The sequence below is a fragment of the Micropterus dolomieu genome, linkage group LG19 (assembly GCF_021292245.1).
Source record: "Micropterus dolomieu isolate WLL.071019.BEF.003 ecotype Adirondacks linkage group LG19, ASM2129224v1, whole genome shotgun sequence".
Taxonomy (NCBI): Eukaryota; Metazoa; Chordata; class Actinopteri; order Centrarchiformes; family Centrarchidae; genus Micropterus; species Micropterus dolomieu.
Window position 1 is genome coordinate 21719228 of NC_060168.1, and position 25322 is coordinate 21744549.

Consider the following 25322-nt stretch of genomic DNA (forward strand, 5'->3'; position numbering starts at 1 on the left):
CCTCGAGCTGATACGACCTGTAATGAGCACTTTCAAGGGTTAATTTAATGGTCTGTATTCAAACTTTTTATTCAACACGGACACAAACAACTGAGTTGATGAATTTAAAAGAAATTATTATAATTACGTGCCATAAGTATTTGTAATGCAGAATGGCCCATTTCAGAATATATATGTGCTAATTTAGCATCACAATGTTCTAAATTACTTTATTCCTAGGCTTCTACTTAATCGTGTAAGTCTGTACCGAGAGAAACTCTGCAGTGAACCTGAGATTAACACACTGCATCTCAGTGATATAATAATATGTGGCATATTTCTGCTGTATTTCCTCTTCAGTGTGTAAGCCACATGTACTCATTAATGACTCACTGACAGCAGCCCGCTGAGCTTGAACTGTCCGGCGGCAAAGCATTCTGGGCCAGTGCGGTGTCAGACGCCATGATTTTCCTGTAGCTGGACCAGAAAATGGACGCTTCCTGCTAGTGAGCTAGTTGAATGGGTAACTGGAGTTCCCAGGAGGTTTCGCGCCGCATTTTAAACCTTCCGTCAAATTAAAGGATACAAACATACATGTGTTTTCTTTTTTGCAGAGGACGAGCTAAATCTGAAAGCTATTATAAGCAGCCTGGCGCTGCTGAAGTGGAGCTGGGAAAGCTACAGCCAAAGCTAGCTGGCTAATGCTAGCAGTTGCCAACGTTAGGCTAGCTAAAAGAGGCTAGGTCGATAATAATAACCGGCTGATCATAAAAATAAAAATAAATGCACCGTATCTTGCTCAGCGGAAGGACAGAGTTATTAGTCGGACCAAAGGCTACACCTTAAGGTGAGAATATGACATCGCTAGCTAGTCGCACATTTAAATGTTGATACGTGTAACGTTGACGTTTAGCATCTTAGTTACAACATGTATGTGAGAGATGGACCCTGTCGGCCTACTGCGTCACTCTGTCAAGGCCTTGTGTTGGTTCAAAATGCAGCTTTTTTTCTCGCCCTTAACATCATATCCGTTAAATGTTTTTAGAAGTGTAGTGTAATGTTTTGTCCAGACACGTAGTTTGTATCTCAGTCACTGCATGCTGCTGGCAGGTGGTTTTGTTTTGCGGTGAATGTTTTGAGCCTCTATAGGCAGCATGGAGTATTAACTCATTATGCTGTGTTTGTATATTTTCATCCATTCATGTGACGTCTAACTCACACTGCCTCGATAACACAGGTATGGCCTGGATTTGATTTGGACGGTGCTGGTGATGGCAGAAGGGACCGACACTGGCGAAATGCCCTCCTTTGACCCAAGTCCTAGTTCTGAAGCAAAAAAGAGACCTACTTCTTCTGATGGCAGTGAGTATATTGATCTGTGTTTAGATTTAAACGTTTATTGAAATTTATACCATGTTATCTACAGGTTGTGTTTCACCATTACATCTACATATCCACATATGCGAATATCATATTTCTTAATAGTACTATTAGACATATGCAACATTCAGTCATTGAGTGAAGGACTGATTTGGGGGCAATCCAAACATCTTAAACTTGAAGGTTTGCCAGGCTCTTGAGCCAGTAGCATCCGTAATGTGAGTCAGGTGTGTATTTCAGGGGTTTCAGCAGCTCTTTCAGCTCTCGCCAATGTTAAAGAATAAGGCTGTCAATATTCTATATTTTTGTTATTGTCAACAAATCCCATGAAAAGGCCAAAACTTTATTCCCACTGGAGATGTTCATTTTTAAAAGCAGGCCAAAAATATAAACTCGAGTTATTTCTTTAAACAGTTGGGCACTGTAGTTTTTTAGTAAACATTACTCAAACAGGATTAAATAGTGCATTTGCTGGGAGCCATTTTCACCTGCAGATTTTGGTGCACTACTGAGTATTTAAGGCTGCATGAGAGGTGTATGTGGGATTGACTCAGAATAAACTAAAGTGCCCATAATGAAGGAACATGTCACCCAGTGCAAAAGTGTCATGTTCCTCATGATGTGTTTCTAGCAGTTTTTGGTTAGCAATGGATGTCTAAGGCACAGAGGAATAAGCTGTATGTGGCTTAGGCTTCACAAACAACACCTGTTACTAGGATCAATTCAACATTAGCTTTTTTCATGGGATGTGTTGACAATACAAAAAATCAGCCTTATACTGTAAACGCTGAGACCTGTATGGCCTGAAACTTATATCATGTACCTCTACAAAAACGTGACACTTAAGTTTTGCCACAACATCTTGTTAGGAGAAATGAATGCAGTCACAACCAGTTTCATGGAACTTTTATCACATTAACCCTCTAGTGCCCATCTGAGATTGATTCATCTGTATGTCAAATCAGACATCTATCCCAGTTTTCTAACTGTTTACCTGTGTCATGTTATTGCAGGAGACGAGCCCATGAGAAAAATGCCTGTGTCAAAATTTGGTTCCAGACCTCGGTTTGAGCCTGTACACTTTGTCAGTGGGGGAAGCAGTGGAGGTGGAAATGGTGCTGATGGGAAGGAGAACGATAAGGAGCGCAGGAGGAGTGAGTTGTACGGTGCAAGACAGTGGAACTCTGAACACTCTTCCTACAAAAGTACCAGCAGAGCGCAAGGCTCCGCATCCCTGAGGCCGGCTTTTGACAGAGTGCCATCGTACAGCTCTGACTCTTGGGGTTCCAATAGAGACAGAGAGCGAGACAGAGAGATTTTTTCAGGTAGCACGAGTGGGTTGGGTTATGGAGGACGTGGGTCCTCTTCCAACTTCATGGCAAAAACACAGCAGGACTACATATCCAAATATGAAGCGCACACCTCTCGAAATTCAGATTCCTATTCACAGCCCCACAGATACAATGGTTACGGGGGAGGGAGCAGATCAGGAGGCTGGGATTTGGGACGTCAGGGTTTGGGGTACAGTCATCAGGACCGGCCGTCATCAAGCAGGCCGTTCTGCAGAGTCTACAACAGCCCGGGCAGGAGCAGTCCCACCACTTCTCAGTCGGGTTCTTCGTCACAGCCCCTGCCTGTATCTCAGTCAACATTGGATGAGAAGCAAAGGCTGATTACCAATGTAGGGTCTGCGTTGGCTGTTGCTTTTAGGGACCCTATGTTCATGACCGGAAGTGAGTCGCCAAACTATAATTTCATGCTGAGCCGCAGCATTCAGGCCTGCAAGACTAATCCTGAGTATATTTATGTCAACCTGAAGGATATTCCTCAGGCTGACCTACCGAAGAACAGGAAAGTACCAACAGACGGTTATGCCTGTGAACTGAGATGCCAGGGTGTGTATCTTGCTACTGGATACTCTGGGAGTAAAAATGGAGCAAGGGATCGGGCCTCTGAGCAGGCTGTAAAACTCTTCCTGAAACCAGTAGAGGTTCGTGTGGTGCAGCGCAAATACAGACACTCCACGGTCAGTGACATAGTTGTGTGCCAGATGCAAAGCCCAACCCCGGCCTTTTTACCTGCTCTCCGCAACCCCCAGGATAAGCCGACGCCCAGCTCTAAGGGTCAATACGAGCCTGACAAACGGAAGCACTGGACCGAGTTTGTGGTTATGGACAATGCTCACGACGCCATCTGCATACTCAACAATTCGGCGGCTTTTAATCGCATGAAGATAGACTATAAGTTCGACCTGCTCCCAAACAGCAGTGCTTGGCTGTGCAGTGTTTTCCTGCAGGATGAGCTGGTAGCGCAGGCAACAGGCACTAAAAAGAACTCAAAGCACGCAGCGGCGGAAGAGGCAGTCAGGAAACTTCGCATGAACCAGGCACAACGACAACAGCAGCAACTGCAGCAGCAGCAACAACAGCAGCAGCAACAACAACAACAACAGTCACAATACTCCAGAGGAAATAATCAATCGGATTGTGGTGGACGCTTTGGGCAACAAGGTGGCAAAAAGAAGCATCTGAGCGAGTTAGTTATCCTGGAAAACTCTGACAATGCAATCTGTATCATTAATGACACAGCTCAGTTTAATAAAGTGTCTGCCGATTACAAGTTCACGGTTCTGCCTGATCATCGCTGGAGGTGTGAAGTTTACTTGGAAGGACAGTATGTGGCAGCAGGAATTGGGCCCAAGAAAATAGTGAAGCACATTGCAGCAGAAGAGGCCTTAGCAACTTTGAGACAGACGCAAGCTGTGGTCAAATCCAACCTAAGAAAGGAGGGGCACAACGATGCCATATCCCGATCCCAGATCCTGGCTCGCTCCGGTGAGGAGGCCACGAGGCAGGAGATTAAGGAAGACAACATCGGAAACCAGCTGCTCCGCAAAATGGGCTGGAAGGGAGGTGGTCTGGGACGAGATGGGGAAGGCATCGCAGAACCAATCAGAGTGAAGGAGCAGTTCTCCAGAGAAGGGTTGGGAATGGACACGGACAAAACTGGAAACCAGCTCAGCAAGCGTGATATTGAGGACATCATTCGTAACTATGCCAGTTCAGACCGCCAGGATGACCTTCGCTTCTCGACCGACCTCACCAACGATGAACGCAAGCAAATCCACCAGATCTCTCAGAAATATGGCCTACGAAGCAAGTCATACGGACAAGGACGGCAACGGTTCCTTGTTGTCAGTCGCAAAGTACACAAAGATCAGCTCATTGGTCAGCTTTTACAGGAAGGACAGGTGGGACGATATGAGCTGGTGAAACCCCAGGCGTCTCACTAATTTGCATGCAGAACAAAATGAAGAAAACAAAGTTGTCATTGACTTGGACTTCACAACAAATCACACTCAAGTGTAACTGCTTTGTTTTTACTTCTGTGACAAATTTACAGCACACATTAATAAATGAGAATCCTTCAGGTAACACCTGTGGTTTCCACATTCCTTTGCCATATAATGTATAGCAGGGGCTTTAGGAAATGTAATTTTCTTTTGTCTCTTGCCATTCCACATCCTGTATTTGTTTCACTTTTGCACAACTAGCTACTGTTCAGTGCTTTGTGGTATCATGTCCTGATGATGCTACAGTTAAAAAAAGGCTTTTGAGGTTTTTCCTCACCACTTTTTGTTTCTATTTAAGGAACCTGGCAGAATATGCAGCTTTTCACTGCTCGTTCATGAACATTGTAGAGTGTTGACTCATGAAAGATGAGGATTAGAGGCGGTGACATCAAACTGTAGCTAGGTGCTCATACCAGTCTCGCTGTAGTGATACATCTCTATTCAGCAATACCTGCAGTGTTGTTTGCTCTGTTAACACCAGGAGATCATCCTAAAAGTACAAGCTGCATTGAAGATGTGATCTTTGTTAAATGTCAGAAATGTTGGTTTACGTGAGTACAGTTAACTTGTCTGCTTGTTTTCACAGCTGTAATTACTGAATAAATTAACTGATAACCATCAACTGGCTGAACTTGATTAAAATGGATATTTTTGTACGGTGAGTTATAGAGCAACAGAGACAACTTTTGCATATTTATTTTATATACAAGAAAATGTACAGTTTGTTACATGGGTTACCAGTGCAACGATTTATAATCTGAAAACAGACACCATCCTGTTTAAACAGTATAATCAGCCTAGTATGACAGCTGATTTGTAAGATTGTAAAATAGCATAGAAATGTTCTCACACAGCTTTTGAATGTCAGCATTATGAAACCGCATGAAACAAAGTGAAGGACCTGGAAAGGGTACTGAATGTCTTGTTTCTGTGTTGGAAGAGGGACAAATATATTCACCAATATCTAGAACATTTTTAAAAATCAAAAGGCATGGCTTTACAAGTACATCTGAGAGAAAAAATAACCCCCAAAGGCATCTGTTGAATGGACAACTTCCATGCCAGGTTAATTTTCTATTCCACTGAAAGGGTTTCAAAAGGCAGAAAGAAATAAAACCAAAAGGAGTGAGGCCACTGAAACAGAAACGCCTACAAACAGCTTTGTTTTTTGTAGATATGAACTCGTATCTACACAGAAAACCACACAGCAAACACATCTAATTAACTGTCACATTATCATCCAACCGGTTTACTTCAAGTATAAATAAACAGGTAGAAAGGTGACAACTGAGTCTGGCTATTGCCATTAAAAAAATAAAGAAAAAAAATTAACAATGGGGCATATATCAAGAGTAACCCAGATATAACAAGGTACATTAACTTTTAACAAACATACGCTATTGCCCAACAATAGCATTTGGCAGGAGTGAATGCCACAACACAACAGCATACAAACTTAGCAACAGTTCTGGGACAAATATACTGAAGGATTTTAAGATGTGTCATTTTATTTTTGTGAGACCAGTTGTTTTCTTGATTATGGGCTGGATATTGTTCGTACTCAAACAATAACAGGGGTCAACAGTCACGCCAACTCTGTTCAACAATAGCAGAAACCCTCTTCTCGTACTCCCGCTTGTTTTCCTGGTACAGCTGGGCTGCTTGGCTATTGGCTGGACTGTTTGGATTTGGCTCATCCAGTAAAGACTAAATATACAACAGAATGTCAGTGGGTTAGGTTTCTATTAATGTTAGGACAATCATACCATGTATAAATATCTTGATTGTTTACAAACATCTGTGGATATTATTTTGTATCTGTCACTACAAAACAGATTTTTTAAAAATTGATTTGCACCGACACACAATGTGTTTATCTGCATCAAGAGAGATTACCTGTATTGAAGTTAAGATTGAAGAGACATCGTAAGTTGGACTCCAACGATTCTGAAGAATATCTAAGCATATGCTTCCATCTGCATACACTGCAAACAAGCATACAGAATATAAAGCTATTTTTAGACAAATGACTGGATGAACAGAATACGAGTCAGTTTTCCTGGGATAAATGATAAATATAACTTTTTATTGCTACAAATGAAATTGTTTGTGTACTGTAGTTATCAACCCATGGCTAAGAAGTACATACCGTTCGGATGAAACATTTTGGAGACAAATCGCACTGTTGGAGGTTTATTTGGATATTCCTCTGTGAATTCAATGGTAAGTTTGAAGGTTCCTAGAAGCAAGACATGGCATATTGTAAGCTGAAATACAGTCACTAAAAACAGTGTGTTACAGTGATCTAACCAGTGGTTCTAAAACTTTTTCACATCAAGGACCCCTAAACTGACACAAATTAGACCCCCATTTGATAAGATTTTGTCCCGGGATCGCCCATCTGATTTGGCGTTTAGATGTTTTATTCCAGAAAATGTTTGAAATCCATGACCAAAATAGTCATGCATTCAGTCACTATGTTACTTATGGATGGAATTATAGTGAAAATAAATGATTCGCCTTTTTGCTGGGGACCCCCTCAAGGACCCCTGGAGTTCCCCGGGCCCCAGTTTGAGAACTACTCATCTAACTAGAACATGCATTTATCAATATGTCTGACTGGTTGTTTTGGTGATGTTGATATGACACTCAAAAGAAACACTAAATCATTTGTGTTAATCAGCTGCCAACTTGTGTGTGTGATAAAACAGATTCATAGTAGTGAAATAGTGCCTGTAAAAGAAAAGCTATAAAGAACTGTATTTAGAACAGTTCTTTTCACGGTCCACAGATGGTGAAGAAGTCAAATGTTTGCCTTCTTGGACAACTATGTGCCAGTCTTGGTTTTGTAGAACAATTTATCCAGTCCAGTGCAGTTAAGTAATTGGTTAAAACATCTAAACTTTTTTGTAAACACAGACTATCTGATCAATGTAGGAGGCCTGATCTATAGTTGTTGTTTACTGGCAAAACAAACTCACCTTCAAGGTACCATCTAGAATCTACTTACATCCATACAACCCTATATGATCCAACTTCCAAAAGCCAATGCTTTTAGAGACGTAATGAATATTTTCTGAATTATGTCATAGCAGGTTTACATTGGCAAGATAAATTATTTGGCTAAAAAGAGATAAAAGTAGGACTTACCATCTTCAAAAGGTGTTCCCTCCGGTCTAAAAGAAAAGTAACAAACAGGTTATAAATCAACTTGCAGAAAGCTCCTTTTATCTTTTCAGTGATAAAGCTGTAGTTTACTTACATAAACTGCAGCTTTATCACTTGTTTGACCTTCAAAAACAAGCAGTGAATACTTACTCAAAATAATTCATTACTAAAATATCTAAAACCCCTCTATAGTAGTTTTAAACAAACCAACTTACCCAAAAATGACGGCGTTCCACACCATGATATTGTTTTCTGACGGGGCCCCACTAACTCCAGCTGGAGGATCCTCTTGCAGCCTAAAACACAGAGAAGTCAACGTCATTACTATTAGACATACTATATTATGCCCCTGATAGTGGTCAACAGGGCAGATAAGTAAATACTATTGAAACGTTTGAATGTACAAGTCAGCAGACAGCAAGGGTCTGTTGATCATGAAACAGAAATACAAACCCAAAGTTGTATCTCTAAGCCAGGATAGCCAACATAATACAAACATTATTATACCAATAATTCATCAGGATATTTTGTGTAAAATAATGACATCAATCATACTGTAATAATACTGTAAAATAAATTACTTAGAATAGTCTAAAGTGGACTGTTCTAACATTACCTGAGTGAAAATTAACAATGATAATCCTAATTAATGTTTATTGAAGTTTTATCCATTAGTTATGTAGGTAAAAATAATACCATGAAGATTGATTCTGACAGTGGGCCAAGCAGGATTAGATCTTGGACGATGTGACCATCAGTACTGTTTAGTTGGAGCATTCTGTAGATCAGGGATAAGAAACCATGTGCCGTAGCCGACTGTACTGAGTGTCTGCAGGTTTTTATTGACTGCATGGCAGATGGTTGCTTATCCTCAGGCTTAGACCCGGGGCCCGGGGATAGGAGCTTCCTTAATCAGTGTGTATTTGACAGTGTACATCTACCCAAAAGTTTCATCTGGCTGTGCATGGCCATCTGGCCAAAGACTTGAACTGTATCCACGATAACCAGTTACAAATACAGCACAAATAAATCATATCTGAACACAGCCATTAACAATATCGGGGAGGGCTCGAGGAAAAGTGATTATGTTACATTTGATAATAAGTTGCAGTATTACGATTTTGACATCTACGAAAGCGAGCATTAAGTTGCACAACATTAACTTTCCCCTCTTGGCTAATTGTTACCTTGCTAATGCTGGTGTCAGCGCTACATGCCAGTCACGTTAACAATTGTCGGTACCTGTCAATAGCTTGCCGGTCATTAATTTGTTCATACTACCCAAAATTTGCAACTGTTATAATCCGCCCCTGTCTATATGTTTATTTGTATTATTTGATAGTGGTGGTGATGAAGTTTAAATTGCCGTTTAAGCTAACGCTAACAAGCTAGCCTTACATTGCTAACGTTAGCTTTAGCTACTTCTCTGTTGTTTTCTTTTCGCTTACCGTTTAAAATCTCTCATTAAACGTCGTCTTGCTGGAGTTGACATCCTGTTTACACGGAAACCTAAATCCTTAACATACACGTAAGCAGCTCAAGTGTAATGATTTTTTTTTTTTACCGGTATATTATTTTAACTTCTTCCGACGATTGCTAGTTTGGCAAATATTTGGCTGCCTCTGCTAGTCTAAGGTCGCTTCCACTTACACCTGAAAGAGGACATTATCAGAGACATACTCTAAATTGGTGCGCTGTATAGCTACATAAACACAAACTAACAGCATCACTGTACGCGATTTTGTTAAATAAACATGTTTACTTGTGTGAACCAGTTTCAGTTTGTTGTAAATATAGCTAGAGTATTCTTTAGTTTGCGGGAAAGGACCCTATCGCTGCACTTGGATCATTCCAGCGAAACTGACGTCATGTGTTTAGCACCCATATTTAGTTTGTTGTTCGCAACACGGTAAAGAATGGTATGCTTTTAAGGTTTCATCCTTCCCTTCTTCCACTTATTCATTTTTAATTAATTAATTAATGTATCGATTAATATAATCCATATTCAGTCATTTACTTTAGGAATAACGTGACTAAAGCAAGGTATTCATGGCTGACATCTGGTATTCAATTTACAGTAACGTTAAAAGACCACTAGATGGTAACGTTACCTAGCTCCCAAGTGTTGTACATTATATACCACAACAACCCCACACACGAGCGTAACATGATTGCCTTACATGGAACTACCATGGCCACTACCGCTTGTGTGGTTGTCAAACCGCTGTAAAAACGTTTCACACATAAAATAATAAAACAAAAAATATAGTGTGACATTGTTAATGATAAAAATGATTATTTCAAGCGCTATCGTGCCAGTCCCATATGGTCTAGCGGTTAGGATTCCTGGTTTTCACCCAGGCGGCCCGGGTTCGACTCCCGGTATGGGAACAGCTATTTTTGTCTATCACCGCAAATATTAACAGATAATAAATCATTGACCCAAGAACATACCGACATATGTAGCATTTTTATCCCACTGAGAGCACATAATGATTGACAAATGTTGAGTGTTTTCGACGGAGGTTATTTGATACAGCTATCACAACATAGGCTCATCATTTCCAGAGAAGCTAGTGTAGCTTAGACCCCGCCCGTTAAAGAGTTATCCTCAATTGCTCTCATCTCACAAGGGCTTGGACATTCCCGGAAGATGCCCATTTCACACTTATCGTAGTCTAACGTAGTACAGGGGAACAAACTCGACTCCTAACAAACTCCAACCTTAGCTCGTACAACCGAAATTTTTTCGTCCGCAACTTAATTTGAGTAAAGCGTATTGAGCTGTTGATAGACTGATAGCTGTTGATATTGCATGTAACGCCACACCTGTGACCGCGTAACGTTATGTTTACTAAACATTAAATCGACAACTGTCACTGTCGCTAAATACCAGTCTTTTTAACGATTTGCTAAAATCAAAAGCTGTTCCTTGGTTGTAGATTACACTACCCATGGTTACTAATATCGATTAAGAATAAAATATGTAACGTTATTGGTCATCATTGACTTTTTAAGGATTGGACGCGGAAACTTTTCCATCGCGTCTTTTAGTCCACCTTCGTACCTCGACGCTTTGGTCAATTGTAAAACCTGTCCTGGTTCCTTTTGGTCTCGCTTACTACTACTAGGCTGCAGCCAAACTTTGGTGCCGGGCCAATCATTTCACAGGAAAATGTGACTGCTAGGAATTCCCCACGCATCAGCCCCTGTTGGAGAAAACTGCAACCTTGTGTCAGGAAGCCCATGAAAGCAGCAGGAGGGTGAACTGACCGGTGACTGTGCGATGATGCAGCTTTAGTACCAGGGATAATAATGTTCTTCTAACGTCGCCTTGTTTCATGAGGACAGCCACTAACTGCCTACATAGAGCCAGGGAATATACTCTGCTGATGACAACTTCTACCAGGGTGAGTCCACTGAGTATCTTTAAAAGCATGTTTTATAGTTATTGTGTCCTTTCTTGTAACTGCAACTGTGTGGATATAATTTGAGTTCCCTGTGGAGGTATACAAAGTTTAGATTTTCCTCTTATTGGTGTTTTCATGAGAAATAATCAGGACTTTTAGCAGATAAATCCATGGGATAATATAGCAGTTTGTATACCAGAAGCCTTTTATTGCACTGTTCCTAAACTCAGAAAGTTGTCAGACTACAACTAAAGAGGAATGACTGAACTCATACGATGTTAGTACTAGCCCTGCATGGATATATGACCTGCAGCTCTGCTTTGCCTACTACTCCATAGGTTTCTGTGACTCCCCTTTGTGTCAGTTAGCCAGCATGTGACTGCACTGTTGGTGTGTGTGGCTGTGAGTGTGTGTGTGTGTGTGCTGAAAGTCAAGGCAATTTAGTGCTGCAGAGATGCCCCTTTGACAATGCAACAGCTATACCATACTAATAATCCATTTGTTCACATCAGATAGCAGTTATAAGAGGAATGCTAGTGCCATTTTAAGTACTTAGTTGCGTTTTACTATAATTATTAGAGCTATAATACTAAAAGTTGTCCATAGTCAGCATTAACTCATGGCCCCGTGTCTGTGACACCAGGTGTGGCCTTGTCTAGAAAACATGGGGAATGTTAACCTACTGTTTATAACTGACCCCTCAACAATTTGAATATTGATCCATTCTGCCTCAGACTAGTTAATTGGTATTAGAGAAGAAATAATTAGTCAACTGACAGAAAATTAATCACAACAATTTTGATAATCGACTAATCATTTAAAGTATTTTTTTATGCATGAATGCTAGAAATGTAGTACTTGCAGCTTCTAAAATATGGATAATGGCTATTTTGTTTCAGTCTGCAATGGTAGTAAACTGATTTTTTTTGGCCTGTTGATTACAAAAAATAAGCAGTTTAAACATGTCAATGCGTGCTATGGCAAACTGTAATGGGCATTTTTTACTATTTCTTGAAATTTTACAGAACACGTTGCAGCCCTGTTTGGCATGAAATTAAACTAATAAATAATGAAAGCTATGAAAAACTATAGCAGCCATTGATAATCTGACTCCACAGTCTCTCATTCTTTCCATTGAAGAAGCGTCTGAGCATGAAAATATTCACTTAAATAGGAGGGAGTTGCTTTAGGAGTGAGTCTAAATGGTCATTGAGTTCCCTCGGAATATAAATGAATGTTATGTAAATATATGTCTGCAGTGCTTGAAAAAATTGATAAACCTTATTCTGTGGCAAAACCAAATGTTTGCCAGATGTTTACATTTTTGAGCTAAGATGCTTGTATCATGGGACAGACAAACACAATCTCATTGGTCGACTGCAGTTGCTCCCTTCAGAGGAGTTGGCTGTGACACAGAGGGAAGGGGAGAGTTACGAGCGTTTGGCTCGTGAGTCCCACTAGAGACGGGACTAGCTGGACCCACCAACCCTTCACCCACCCTTTCACCCCCTCCTCTACAGTCTTCCTATGATGGGAACACTGGCAGTGGCTTGTGGATAATTGGAAACTTCAATCCACTGAAAGCAATTATCCAGAGCAAGACTTTCCAAATATACTCCAGTGGGGAGTCGTCTTGTTTGTCTCAAGCACGGGTCCTTGTTTTAGAAACATCCTGCCATGTTTCTGCCCGTCCATTCAGCCTCTTTTGCCCCTTTCCTCTCTGGTTTGATAGCTTTGAGTGATACGGTCAGTTGTGTGTGTGTATGTGCACACTGCAGACTGTGTGGTTGAGGCTAAAGTAGTTCCCGGTAGTCTTCTTATCCTGTGACAGTGAAGGCACCATCAGCATTCTGAGCAGCTGAGGAGTGCGATGACAAGCAAGAACAACAATGGCGTGCTGTCCTGTGCTGTGCTCTTTTTAGTGACGTGGAGCTCATCACACACTTCTTCCTCTTGCCCAAGATGTACCCGCCTGCCTTAATGGGCTGCTGGATATTGATTCCGCTACACAAAAAGAAGATCTGAGCTTTTATCCTATTTAGGAAGCAGTACTCCAGTTACACAAAAGCTTTCAGAGTGGCCTTGCATGAGATGGAGACGGGAATCCAACGGCTTTTTTTCTTTTGCAAGATGGCATATGTGGTGGTATGAAAACAGGTTACTCCCTGTAACAGTGTTCAGAGATATTTGAGTATCCAGGAGCTAATACAATGTTGTTTTACCCAGAGTTTTATGTTCCCACACTTGCACCTACAAATAAAGCTTACTTTCTTACTAACTCCTGCAAGCTTTAAAGGAGTGTGATGACTGAAAAAAACACTTTACTGAAGCCACCTTGTTTAAGCAGTGACCCTTTCTTAGGTGTAAATTAGTGTAATTTGGTGCCTTAGAAATAACCACAAGATGGCAATGTTCATATGCTTTAACTAAACAAACAATTATGAGATGGCTGAAACCTCAAATGACTTGCAGAAATGCAGGAACTGAAAAGAGAAATAAAACTGTTAAACTTCCCTTTTTTCCGTGTAGAAAAATACCCCACATTGGCCTGTTTGCTGTTCAGGGAACTGCTGTTCACAAAGTTCCTTTATTGTACACTACTCTTTTACCACCCCAGGCTTCTGACACCTGAATATCACCTTGTCAGTAATGTTTGATTGCTAGGCAGCAGTAAACCGCCGCCATTGGACATGACGTCAGAGAGAAATTAGAGACAAGGGAAATTCCACCTGTAACCTCACTCGGCTCTCATGCTGCCTGTCTCACAAGCATGTGACTTGGACGAGTCATCGTGCCTTGGTTTCTCCAAGGATCTGTGCATTGTCATGATGTAATGCAGGCATACAGTCAAACTATTTTTAGCATCAAAAAGAAAACAGCTTGAACTTTGACCGTTACAAGTTTGTAGTTCTGATATAAATGCGATTGTAAAGTTTAGTTTTGTGCAATTAGTCAGACTTAAATATTCAGGAGGTGGACAATAAATTGATAAAAACCATACAAACAAAATAAGTGCTATTATGATGCACAGTTTTAATACTGTCTTCAATGATTGGATAATTTGTATTCCGTAATAATAAAATTACAAATTGAGAGAAGACTCAGAATAGAGTAAAAGCCTTACAGTTTTCCTTTAAGGAATAGCTTGACATTTTGGGAAATACGTTGTATGGCTTTCTTGCCTAGAGTTAGATGAGAAGATTGATACCACTCTCATGTCTCATGTCACGATCTGTACAATCTGTAAATATGAAGCTTCTGCTAGCTGCTGTTTCATGCAGACATGAAACTGGAGAAAGGACTGGAAACAGGAGGAAACAGCTAGCCTGTCCAAAACTAACAAAACCTGCTTGTAAACCCACAAATTGTTGTTTTTACACTCCAGTTGTTGTACAAATTAAAATAAATGGTATATAATGTATAATTTAGTGATCTTTACAGAACCAGGCTTGCGGTTTCCCCCTGTTTACAGTCTTTATGCTATGCTAAGCTAACCGGCTGCTGGCTCTAATCTAATACTTGGCTAAAAACCGAGTAAGTGTATTTTCCAAAATGTCAAAATAAAACGAAATATTTCAATAAGAAATCAAATTAGCTTACATTCATCTGAAAATGTTGAAATCCTTCAGAGAAAGTAAGAAAAGGTCATGCTATGATGTTTTGTCTGCAGGGAGAACTACTGTAGGATGAATATGAATATATTGTGTCCACTCTTGCAGCATGTTGACATCATGAGATTAGTTAACCACATTACTTGGGTATTTTTATGGTGTCCGCTGAGGTCCCAATAAGCACAAAGTGTAGTAGCTGATGTTTGTGTAATTACATAAAGGAGTGCTGGCTTGGTTTGTAATGTTCTAGCTAACTGTAGCTAATACACACAAAGTAGTTCCTCACAGAAATAGAAACGGGCTCTGCCTGCAACTTCAGTGCATAATGATATTTCATCCTGTCATTTTTCATGTCTCTTAGAGCTAATGAGGTAGTAGTGAGTGGTTCACGGAGGCCTTTCATGAGTCAGCTCTGCCACCGGTGGTGCTTAGATTCAAACAGTGAGCTTTGCCCGAAGAAAGCTAAAGGATCTTTCCTCATTCAACTTTCAACAGACTCAACAAATGTGACTAATCTAAGCGAAGTCAGCGTTGACAGAATTTGCATGAGCTCTAATCCACTGAGGAACAGTTGTCTATCTTCACCATCAGTACATTTTGTTTGTTTTTTAGTTTGGTTTAATTTCAGAGTGACAGGTAGTCCACAGGCTTGTTGAATTATTTAATTGCATGCAGCCAGTGGGTATTATAATCTAGGCCCTGAGTGACAGAGCAATATGCTCTTAGGGCCTCATGGCATTTTATTAATAATGAGTTTGCTGGCTGTTAGCACACACTGGAGCAGACGTGCTCTTAGCCCTGAAATAGCTGTCGTGACACAGATGGACTTAAAACCTCAGTTATTGTTTATGATAAGATGTCTGCATGAGAAAAAAACAGTTTTGTGGTAAGTGATATGACGTAGCAATGAACAATTTCCGCTGGTATTTGACTGCAGGTTCTAGCCCATAGAGGTGGATGTGGATGATCTGGATTGTTGGCCTGCTCTGTATTTGATAGTAATTGAGTTGCAGTTTATATGTGTTTATGTGGAGTCAACAACAGCTAATCCTTGCATATCTGTTTGGCTACTGTATGTTGCATTTTTATGCTATCGTTTGGTTTATTGGGCAACCCAACCAGAAGATGAGTTGAATGCAATGGGAACGCCACCTAAGCCCCAGTACATACAAGGGGGCTAACAATCGATCAAATGCGTTTTTCTTTCAGCTCATAAATAGATATACTGTTTTGGTTCAGTTTCAGGGCTCTCATCAACACCGTTTCCAGAGTATTTAGCAAGAAACTCTGCTTCACACTACTTGCCTAGTACCAAACGGAAGACACAGTTAGCGACTAGCTGGTCAACATAGTGGAGCATTTAGCAGCTGAAGAGCCAGACATTTCCCTCAGGAGTTGGTGAAAATCAAAACAGAACTTCACAAGAGTGAATATTGTACTTACATTCATCAAATAGACAGAAATATGACTCCAAATGAATGCTAATGTTCCTTCATATCTACTGGATGTGTAGAAATACTGTCCTCCTTATGAACTTAAAAGGTGATAATATGTCAATGTTGTGTTTACAGCTTGTTTTCCGCTGCTCCAAAGTAATGGTTGGTTTAAATCTGGTCCACATATGAATTTATTTCCTCCCAGTTTGATTTTTCACCAGTCTTTTATTTTAGAGTAATCATGTAATATTCTGGCAAGGCTGCAAAATCTGAGCACAAAAATTAGCAAATTGTCAGCATAAACACTTCAGCTACGAGCGGTTTGACCTTTAATTGTTTTTTTTCACGGAATACAATCTCAAGCTGCATTATTCTACTAAACATGCAGTGTGTGATCACTGATGGTTCAAGAGGCCCCCCCAAGGAGACCAGGTTTAGGAGCCCTGGTCGATAGTATCTCTCCAAGAAGCCATTTGCAAGTGCATTCATGGTTCATATTACATATTGGTCCGAGTAAAGTCAGGCTAACTGAATCCCACATTGAATATTATCTGCTAAAGTCCTGTGGTGTGTGCGTCAACTCTGCTCTGAGGTGCTAATGAATCTTTAAAGCTTTACACCTACACAGCTCTTTGTTAGGTCTGTATGTCATACTCAGTCAGCACTGTGAATCATCTTCGATCCTGGCTCAGCTCAGGATGGTCACTGTCCGAGAATGATAAAGTTTTCGGAGAGCTGACAGCTTATTGAACAAACTAGATAAACTACAAACTAGTTGCAACAACAAAGTCTGACCCCAGCCAGCTGGCACGACTTTAAACCAAAAATAACTGTGATTTTTACACATCACCTTGGTATCCTTCAATCTGTCCAGACCTGATAGATGTTTTTTTTAAATAATTTCTCCTACTATAATTCTTTGTCCTTCTCAGTGGGCTTAATTATAATGACATGTCCTCTTGTTTACCTCATTCTGTCTCTTGTGGGGTGCACTTCTGTCCTGTTAGCTGGCCTCTGACAGCCTCAGCTGAAAGCTTCCCTGTTCTGTATTTGAGCGGCTAGAGCAGCCATCTGATGACCTCCACACTACACAAATAATTCTGTGCGTCCTCCAAAGGCTCCCATATCTCATCCTGTCAAGGATTGCTTCAAAATGTGTGTCAGGTTTTGTGATACCACAGTCCTCCAACCTAACTCTCCTGAGTGATCAGAATTTTATGAGTGCAGTTCATAGCTGTTTGTCTGGTAAAAATTAGTTTGGCATGCCTTGATAAAGTGTGTCATATAAATTCATGTTCATGTCGGAGCAAAATATAAAACACAGTCCTATTTGAAGGCTCCATTTGCTAAACTTTGACCCCCTTTGAATGTGGTATGAGGCCAGCTTCTGTTGTTGGACTGTTACAAAGAACTAGCACAAAAGAGTAACCAGTGATTTCATTCTTAGCTCAAAGGAAAGGTGTGTCCTTTTAGTTAGTCTACAGGGTCACCGGACTCGCCACTGATCACACATGAAGGCTTTTTTGTTTTGCTCGAGTTAATATGCCACCACTGTAGAAGTAAAGCAGACAATGCACCGTGCTTTTTGTGTTTTCACACTGTGGCCTGATTTTAATTGCATGCCAGTGACATGTCATGAGGCATCGGCAATTTAAAACATCTCCACTTTTATTGCTTTTCCCCTAAGTGTGGGTGTGATTTGTTTTGCAAATCTGGGTGAGTTTGCATTCAGTGTTACAGGAGATAATTGGAAATATTGTAAATTCTCAGGAGAGTTAAGGGCAAAAAAATTTTTTGTAAAACACACAATGAGACATTATTCACATGCCACTCATGAGGCTTTGCAGTTTAGTCTGGATTTATGGCCATGAATGTGCCTTTCTAGACACTGTAAACCAAATACCAAAGATGTGTGTCTGTCTGGTGTAACTAAGTCTGCTGCTTTTCTATTTTTATTCAGTCGAGTTCAAACTTTTGAGCTGTGAATTTCTAACAATCTAGTGTCTGTTTTAGCTGAAGATGAGCAAAGATGATCTTTTGCATGTTTGTCCAACCTGAAAGAAAGACCCTCCTTTTTTGTGTTACTTTGTTTTTCCATGTCTGACTCAGGAGTTTAGGAGAGTGTCGTTCAAATCTGTGATTTTGGCCTGAATGAAGAAAATTTACTTAACCTGACATTTTTTTGACGGTATTATTGAATATTTAACTCTTGCTTGCCATTATGCTTCTGTTGTTTAATGACCTGTAGTGGAAATGGATGCTGTTCTGGGAGTAGTAATCTGCTCAGATTTTGAAAACCTATGAAATGGTTTTAGAGGGGGAAATTGCTTATAGCTGTTTTACACTGTTTCTAAAGCATGTTCATGACACAAATAGAATTTCTTGTGCTTGAATACACCAAAAAACAGCTACTGCTTATATAGCCAATGGGAAGATGTGATATTACAGGGTCCCTGAAATCAGTCCCCTAAGTAGCATTTCAGTATCAGCGTTGTTGTGCTAAGCTGCAGTTATGTTGACAGGTATGAGTTGTCTGTCTCGGACTAATACAGTCCTAAAGGACGTAGTAAAGTCACTATCGATGCGCCATATTTTCCCCTTGATTATGCTATGGTGACATCATGAACAACAAATCCGTGTTAAAATCATAGAAATCCTGCTCTCTGTGAGCTCCTACACAAACACAGTGCAAAAGTCAGTGGTCAGCAGAACAGAAAGGCCACGCTGGAAAAGTGAACCAGGTGAAGTGAAGATAAGGTTACTCAAGTTGACGACAACTATGCTTGTTATGTCAGTGCAGTAAAACCTTCACGATTAAAAATCCAAAACTTCATCAATACTCCTGTTCAACAAGCATAAATATATAAAGGTGTATATAGCAGAGGTGGCCAAACTTTGATTGTGGGCCATATACAGAAAAATATGATTAAATTTTCAGCATTCAATCACTGTCTTCTTTCTTCATGGTTCTGCCATGTTTAATCAACTGTGGTAAATGTTTCCATTGAGTAGTAATAAATAATTGTAGGTTAAGTAGTTGTTAAAATGGCTGTGCCTCTAGTGTTCAAACTAAGAAGTGCAATGTACAGTGTAAATTTATTAGAAATAAGCTCATGCCATAGTCATAGCAGGCCATTTAAAATCAGGCAGGGGGCCGCATTTGGCCCGGGGGCCATATATACCACCCCAGGTATATAATAAAGTATGTAATTATATAGTGACTTTGCTGTTATAAATATTACTTTTGCTCCTCTAGAAACGTCATTTAGTTATATTTAAAATATTGAATTCTGACCATGCACTTTTAGTAATAAAAAGGACCAATAACATTTTTTATGTAGCTCTTCTCAGCTTTATCCATGAACACCTTCAGCACAAATTAGCACTGGCAGGTATTTTGGTTGCAAGCATGTTTGACATTTTGAGTTCATTTTAAACTATCAAACATCATAATTCTTACTAGGAAGCCTCGGGTTATTTTTGACACAGTCACAATGTTGACTTTGAAACATTTTACATTTATGATTCTGGATATACAACTGACACTTAATTAGGGTAAACTTTAGCTCATGTGCAGGTCTGTCTAGCTCAGTGAAGCTTTTCACAGGACATGTACTGACATTTAGTTCATTCTTGTTAATGTAGTTCCTCTCCCCAGAAACTACAAAGACAGTGCTATATATGGCTCAGAATATACTGGCACAGAGAGAAATAAATGTGCGCCTGAGGATTCATTAAAGAAGTGTGTCTGATGCCTAGCCATGCCTTCTTATCTATATGTTTTCTCCTATTTAAGAGACTTAAACTCTGTTAGGGAAATATTTTTTCGACAGCTGTCTACTCACAATTAACAGAGTACTGGAATGCAGCGCAGTCTCATTACGATTGTCTTTTCTTTCCAAATTTGAAGAATATGCTAAATTTGTGCGTACAGTCAAAGCGCAGCACTGCGGCTCTCAAACCTTTTCTCACTTTATTGCAAACGTTTCCTTTACTTTGATGATTTCTGAGTATGAACTGTGTGAATATGTACATGAACTTTCAATCTCTGATTTATAAGCTAATAAGGTTATTAAAGAATAAGGTTTTTAAAGACATGAAAGTCTTGCTCTCACAGGATAAATTACAATTAATTCATAACATCCCTAATATTGATAGAGATGTACTAAATGTGTGCAGCTCTTATTTAGACCTCAGATACAGTTTGGTGTTTATACAGAGATTCAATTAAATGCCATTGAATTTGCTTGTGTACATTCATGTGTGTGTTTTTGTGTGTTTACATAGTTGTTTGGGATTATAGCAGAACTGCAGTGCATTAGCCTTAAGAGTTTAGAAGAAGAAGTGAAGAACTTCCTCCAAGGCTTTAGGGGGTTGTGGACAGTATTTCCAAAGGCGGTGATGAATGGAGCTTGTTTGGTGTAACTTTCCCTCACAGAAAGGCTATCAATTTGCACTGAAGCAAACAGCTGCTTTCCACTCTGAGCTGAACAGTACTGAACGGAGGCCAGGAAGAATTAATGTGATGATGAGAGCACTCGATGGAGACTGAGAGGGTGATTTGGGGGTCCGTGACAAACAGACTCTGCTGCAGTTACAATTGAGTTTAATGGGTTCATTTATAAAATATCAATATCCAAGTCCTCTGTTAGATTATGTTCTTTCCCAACAATGCTTTCATCATTTAAGCCAGGTTTTATTTGAATATTTGACTTTTACTTCTGTTAAATACCACATTAAGTACCAGATGGGGATTATCAGTGGAAAACGTGTAAACTGCTGCACAGACAAGAGTGTGAAGACAGTGTTTTCAACACCACAGACCACCACTTCCTGTTCGCTTGAATGTCATTTCTGATAAAGATTCTTATCAAGTTCTACACAGCTATATCTGTGTACACTGAACCTGACAACATATGTATGTGTCAGTATTACTATTCTGTGTCACCTACTGCATCCAAACTGTGACACTTTCTGCAACACCTTTTAATGTAGAATTTGAGACGAATACCTTGTTGTCTGAGTTAAACCCACATGTGAGGATTCAGGAGTCATAATCACTGAATCTTGAAGAGGAGGAACAGGGGGAGGAAGAGAGGATTTTTGGGCCTCTGTGGTGAAGCACTTGCTCATACCTAAATGCAAATGACTTTACAGTTTCATTTCTTTGTACCTACCACCAATAGAAGTTGTTTTATGGCTTTCTACTGCAGGGAGAACAGCTCCCCCACGAGTCAGTAGCTTTACTGGCTCATTGACATGTCTAAGAGACTCAATATTCACTGTAAATATTTTAATGGGACACAAGGAGATGTGAACTTTACTTCTTAGCTTCAACACAGATTTTAATCGCCATGCCTGGCCCATATTGTATGTTCAAAGTCTAAACTAAGTGCATACCTGTCCAACTGTTTACCTACACCTCCAGCACTCTCCGCCTCTGCAGGAGAAACCTGTCTATCGTCTTTCATGCTGTTTTGAGGTGTGGCCCTCTGGTCCGACCTCTCGGCTCTCCCCTCCCCCCCCACCTGCAGCCCTGTCCAATTCCTGCCATACATAGAACTCACCTGAAAGGATTTGCATTTTGGGCTGATACTCGTCGCTGATTGGCCAGGTGAAAGCACTCTGCCTCAGGGCTCCCCTACCAATGGCGACAGCGCTGCGTGACTCATAGGGAGAGGACAAGTTGCTCCACTACACTTCTCCTTTTTCTGCTTCAAACAGCAGCCATTGCCATTGTCTTTTTTTTCTTCTCTTCTCCAGTTTTGTCTTGACGCTGTGAGAACGAGGTGTGGGGTTGGCCAGTGGTCCACGCCTTCAGACAGCTTTGTCCCCCTCTGAATGCACCTTGGATTATTCCTAGTTTCCACTTTTGTTGTATATTTTTCTTTAGATTTTTATTGGTTACTGAGATCGACACTCGTTCAGTTGCTATTATGGACCTTGTCACCCGAATCCTGTGCCTTTGAGGTTAGTGATGAATAGTTCTCCACCTCCTTTTCACACTTTACCTATTTGATGGTTGTTGTTGGTAGAAAAAAAATGGCTTGAAATTGGTTCCCGAGAATTTTATGTTTAAGAAGTTTTAATCAATATTACTGTACAGCGTGTATATGGGAGCTGTACTTAAGTTAGTGGACAGGCAGCTATGTAGTTAGGTCGCCATAATGTACACCTTTGGCTTTATCGTTACATTTTTATTAGCACACTTGACATGTTAAAGTTTCTTAATATTACAAAGAGGACAATCTAGACCTGCTCTATATGAAAACTGCAATGAGATAACTTCTGTTATGAATATAACTGAAGTAAGGGAGCTTTAACAAGTCATGCAAGATCAATTATTCAACTATTTAGGTACATATTTTTTCTCCATCAAGCCTACTTCTGCATCAAATTTTGTTCAAGGAAACAGCAAAACAGTATTCACAGTACTATGATTACAAGAATTTGATATATTAGGCTTTTAAATTGGGTTGCACATAATCAACCCAGCTTCCTCAAACTCGGTTGAGACTTTCTATGGCTTGACAACGTGTGAGATCAAGTAATAGGTTTGAGATTTTGTGAAGAAAAATAACCAGTATGAACGATCTTCTGCTGATATGTCCGATTGTTGCTTTTCTTTTATGAATTGTTGCCTTATATGGCGTGTTGAAGCAAGGGCGGGAACAGTGTTTTGCAAGCTCCTGGACCAAGCCCACATGTATTTTTCATGGTGTGGTAATCAGTAATTACACATTGTGTTGGTTTTGATCCCCGATTGCTTTCCAAATTCAATATATTTATTAGAAATGTTAAATGCTGCATTAAATAAATATTATTAGTAGTAAAACGTCTGTGGTTTTGTTGCTGTTACTCTCTACAGTCTTGTGCTTGGAGTCAGTCATGGAGTGCTTCATGCATCAAAATCTTCAGTTCATCAGAACATAGTGTTGCTCATCTTGTAATGTACAGACACAGAAGGCCTTCCTTTCAATTCAAAGGGCAGTTTGAACTCGCAGTGTGTTGCTTCCTCTTTTCTGCCCATTTTAGTTGACCTTCCCTAAAGTCTTTTTTTCCCATCAACCAGTAAAATTATTCTGTTGCTGAGAATTGGTTTCTAAATGTTGCTCAGTGCAGCAGAGATAAAAGCGCACTTCCTGTTTCCCCAGAAATCTACTGCACTTTGTGGACCACACAAGACATTGTGCACATACTATATCGCTGAATAAACACGAGTACAGTTTGAGCAACATCAGATTTCAACCCACTTCTTACTGAAGCTTTCTTCAAATGCCATAGGAAAAGCTCTGAACCAGTGGAGACCAAGCATTTTCATCCAATTTTGGTCTGACTTTTCTATGTTATGTTAAAAATACCTAAGCATTGGGATTGTTTCACCAGTTTGGCATTCAAAATTGATTTTGTTGATGTAATGTCTGACGCAACTTTCAGTTGAGGCCTAAGATGGGCAACTGAGAATAGATCACTCAGAGATACCAAATAAATATCTGAAAAGGCTCAGTTACTGAACTATTTTTAGGTTTGGATCAATTGGCCTTTCAGTGGAGGAGCAAATTAATTATTTTCTCGTATTTGTATTTAACACTTGCTCTAGAATCAGCACATGACCCAGTAAGTGAATAGCTCTGTTGTGTTGAGCAGACACGAGTTTGCATTTGCCCTGACTTTTTCATCATACTCTGTGCCCACCCTGATTTGGATTGTAAATGAGGCCCTCGTGGATGAACTCATGCTGGAGGTGCTGTTTAGTGAAGCTTTGTGTGTGTCTCATTCTGAAAAAGAAAGGGAGGTGGGCGCTGGACAGTAGTTTCAGGTTGGCTCTTCCTTGAATACAAAGTCAACAAGTCTTAGCCTGTAATTAGATCATTAGGCTTGGGCAAGATGACGGAGGTGGTGCAAGAGAAGAGCGTGACGGGAGGAGGAGGAGGAGGAGGAGGGGTGGAGTTTATTACTACAGTCCCTGCATTCCGAGATATGTAAAAATGGAGGGTTTATTCAGTTTCAAGTTACAGATACATGCTTGGTTTAAAATAAACACTGACCCAACTTTGTATGGTCAGATACAAACAGTTTTTCTATGCCCTGAATAGAACAAACACAGAACAAACTTCTGTTTCATGTGGCCAGGTACAACTTGTTCTTTATCACAGAAAGGATCAAAGGTACTTCTTTCTCTGTATAAATATCATATTGTTTTGCAGCAATAATACAAATAGAGTGCATTTTCATAGGCTAAATAATGATTGAAAGTTAGTGGCATAGACAAACTTTAGCTCACCTTGTTTGGTCTTAATGTGGAAACCAACCAAAATTATTTTAGAGGTTCTAACTAAAAGGAGACCAGATTTGCATTGTCATCTTGAATTCAATATTTTAAATTGTCACATTATGTTCGCCATGACAAGAATAATTTCTTTCTCTCTAAAGAGATAGCTGATTGGCTGCCCCATTTATTGAGGGGGATGTGGGAAGCCAGTGAAACTAGTTATGTCTTGTTTACTCACTTACCTGGTTATTATCTTTTAATAAACCTACCTGGAAAATGTTAATATGAGAAAGCAGAGTCAGAGCTCCTGTCTTGTTTTGATGATTTGCTTGGCTGTTCTATGTTGCTCAAGCATGGATTTGCATCATGTTTCCATGTCAGTTTCTCTATTTCTTCATTGCCATTATAATTTCCATAGCACTCTCTTTTTCTGGAGTGGATGGCGGCCTTAAGGTTGAAGAAGTAGGCTTGTGACGGGAAGTTTGAACTACTGTGACCAGCTGGGAAAAACTGGGTGGGGAAAGTTAATGTGTAACACTCTACTCTGCCCTAACAGCTACTGTCAAGGCAAGCACTGTATCTCCAGATGCTCTCAAGACATAGCTATGCTCAGTAGGTCAAAGCCACGTGTGTCTCTGTGTTAATGTGCTGCAGGTACACTCAGGAAACTCTCCCTTAATGAATAAAGTTAAACTGATTGAGCAACTGTGTCCC

At 40.1% G+C, this 25322-nt stretch overlaps 3 protein-coding genes and 1 non-coding gene across 9 annotated transcripts in view; 3 read left to right on the top strand and 1 right to left on the bottom strand.

The window, feature by feature from the left end:
* Positions 1-361: 361 nt before the first annotated feature.
* On the top strand, positions 362-5333 carry nkrf (NFKB repressing factor). 3 transcript variants are annotated; one of them, XM_046031529.1, is made up of 4 exons: positions 362-502; positions 594-826; positions 1217-1341; positions 2373-5333. In XM_046031529.1, the coding sequence occupies exons 3-4, from the start codon at positions 1251-1253 to the stop codon at positions 4649-4651; spliced, it is 2370 nt and encodes a 789-aa protein (XP_045887485.1). In that variant the 5' UTR covers positions 362-502; positions 594-826; positions 1217-1250; the 3' UTR covers positions 4652-5333. The 3 variants fall into 3 exon arrangements, with proteins under 3 accessions (XP_045887485.1, XP_045887486.1, XP_045887484.1); XM_046031530.1 differs by lacking the exons at positions 362-502; positions 594-826 and adding an exon at positions 957-1089; XM_046031528.1 differs by lacking the exons at positions 362-502; positions 594-826 and adding an exon at positions 958-1105.
* A 59-nt stretch (positions 5334-5392) lies between these two features.
* On the bottom strand, positions 5393-9635 carry LOC123958265 (ubiquitin-conjugating enzyme E2 A). 2 transcript variants are annotated; one of them, XM_046031535.1, is made up of 6 exons: positions 9328-9635; positions 8095-8175; positions 7862-7887; positions 6861-6950; positions 6608-6696; positions 5393-6418 (listed from the first exon to the last, which is right to left on the bottom strand). In XM_046031535.1, the coding sequence occupies exons 1-6, from the start codon at positions 9369-9371 to the stop codon at positions 6290-6292; spliced, it is 459 nt and encodes a 152-aa protein (XP_045887491.1). In that variant the 5' UTR covers positions 9372-9635; the 3' UTR covers positions 5393-6289. The 2 variants fall into 2 exon arrangements, with proteins under 2 accessions (XP_045887491.1, XP_045887492.1); XM_046031536.1 differs by lacking the exon at positions 9328-9635 and adding an exon at positions 8576-8657.
* A 563-nt stretch (positions 9636-10198) lies between these two features.
* On the top strand, positions 10199-10270 carry trnae-uuc. The gene has a single exon. It is a non-coding gene; the product is annotated as a tRNA-Glu (tRNA).
* elf1 (E74-like ETS transcription factor 1) overlaps positions 10264-25322 on the top strand; it is a 40129-nt gene continuing 25070 nt past the window's right edge. The window contains exon 1 of one of the 3 annotated variants that reach the window (XM_046031531.1): positions 10264-11289. The gene's annotated coding sequence lies outside the window, so the exon portion shown is untranslated. Of the gene's footprint in view, positions 11290-22126; positions 22307-25322 lie in introns of those variants that run through there. The other 2 variants (XM_046031534.1, XM_046031532.1) reach the window with 2 other exon arrangements.

What these genes read in the sequence shown, in the direction of transcription:
- nkrf (XM_046031528.1), top strand. Translation starts at nt 1,077, where the DNA reads ATGCTGCTGGCAGGTGGTTTTGTTTTGCG. An exon ending in GCAGGTGGTTTTGTTTTGCG is followed by an intron (nt 1,106 to 1,216) that starts GTGAATGTTTTG and finishes TCGATAACACAG; the next exon opens with GTATGGCCTGGATTTGATTT. An exon ending in ACCTACTTCTTCTGATGGCA is followed by an intron (nt 1,342 to 2,372) that starts GTGAGTATATTG and finishes ATGTTATTGCAG; the next exon opens with GAGACGAGCCCATGAGAAAA.
- LOC123958265 (XM_046031535.1), bottom strand. Translation starts at nt 9,371, where the DNA reads ATGTCAACTCCAGCAAGACGACGTTTAATGAGAGATTTTAAACG. An exon ending in TTAATGAGAGATTTTAAACG is followed by an intron (nt 8,176 to 9,327) that starts GTAAGCGAAAAG and finishes TCTGTGTTTTAG; the next exon opens with GCTGCAAGAGGATCCTCCAG. An exon ending in CAAAATGTTTCATCCGAACG is followed by an intron (nt 6,697 to 6,860) that starts GTATGTACTTCT and finishes GCTTGTTTGCAG; the next exon opens with TGTATGCAGATGGAAGCATA.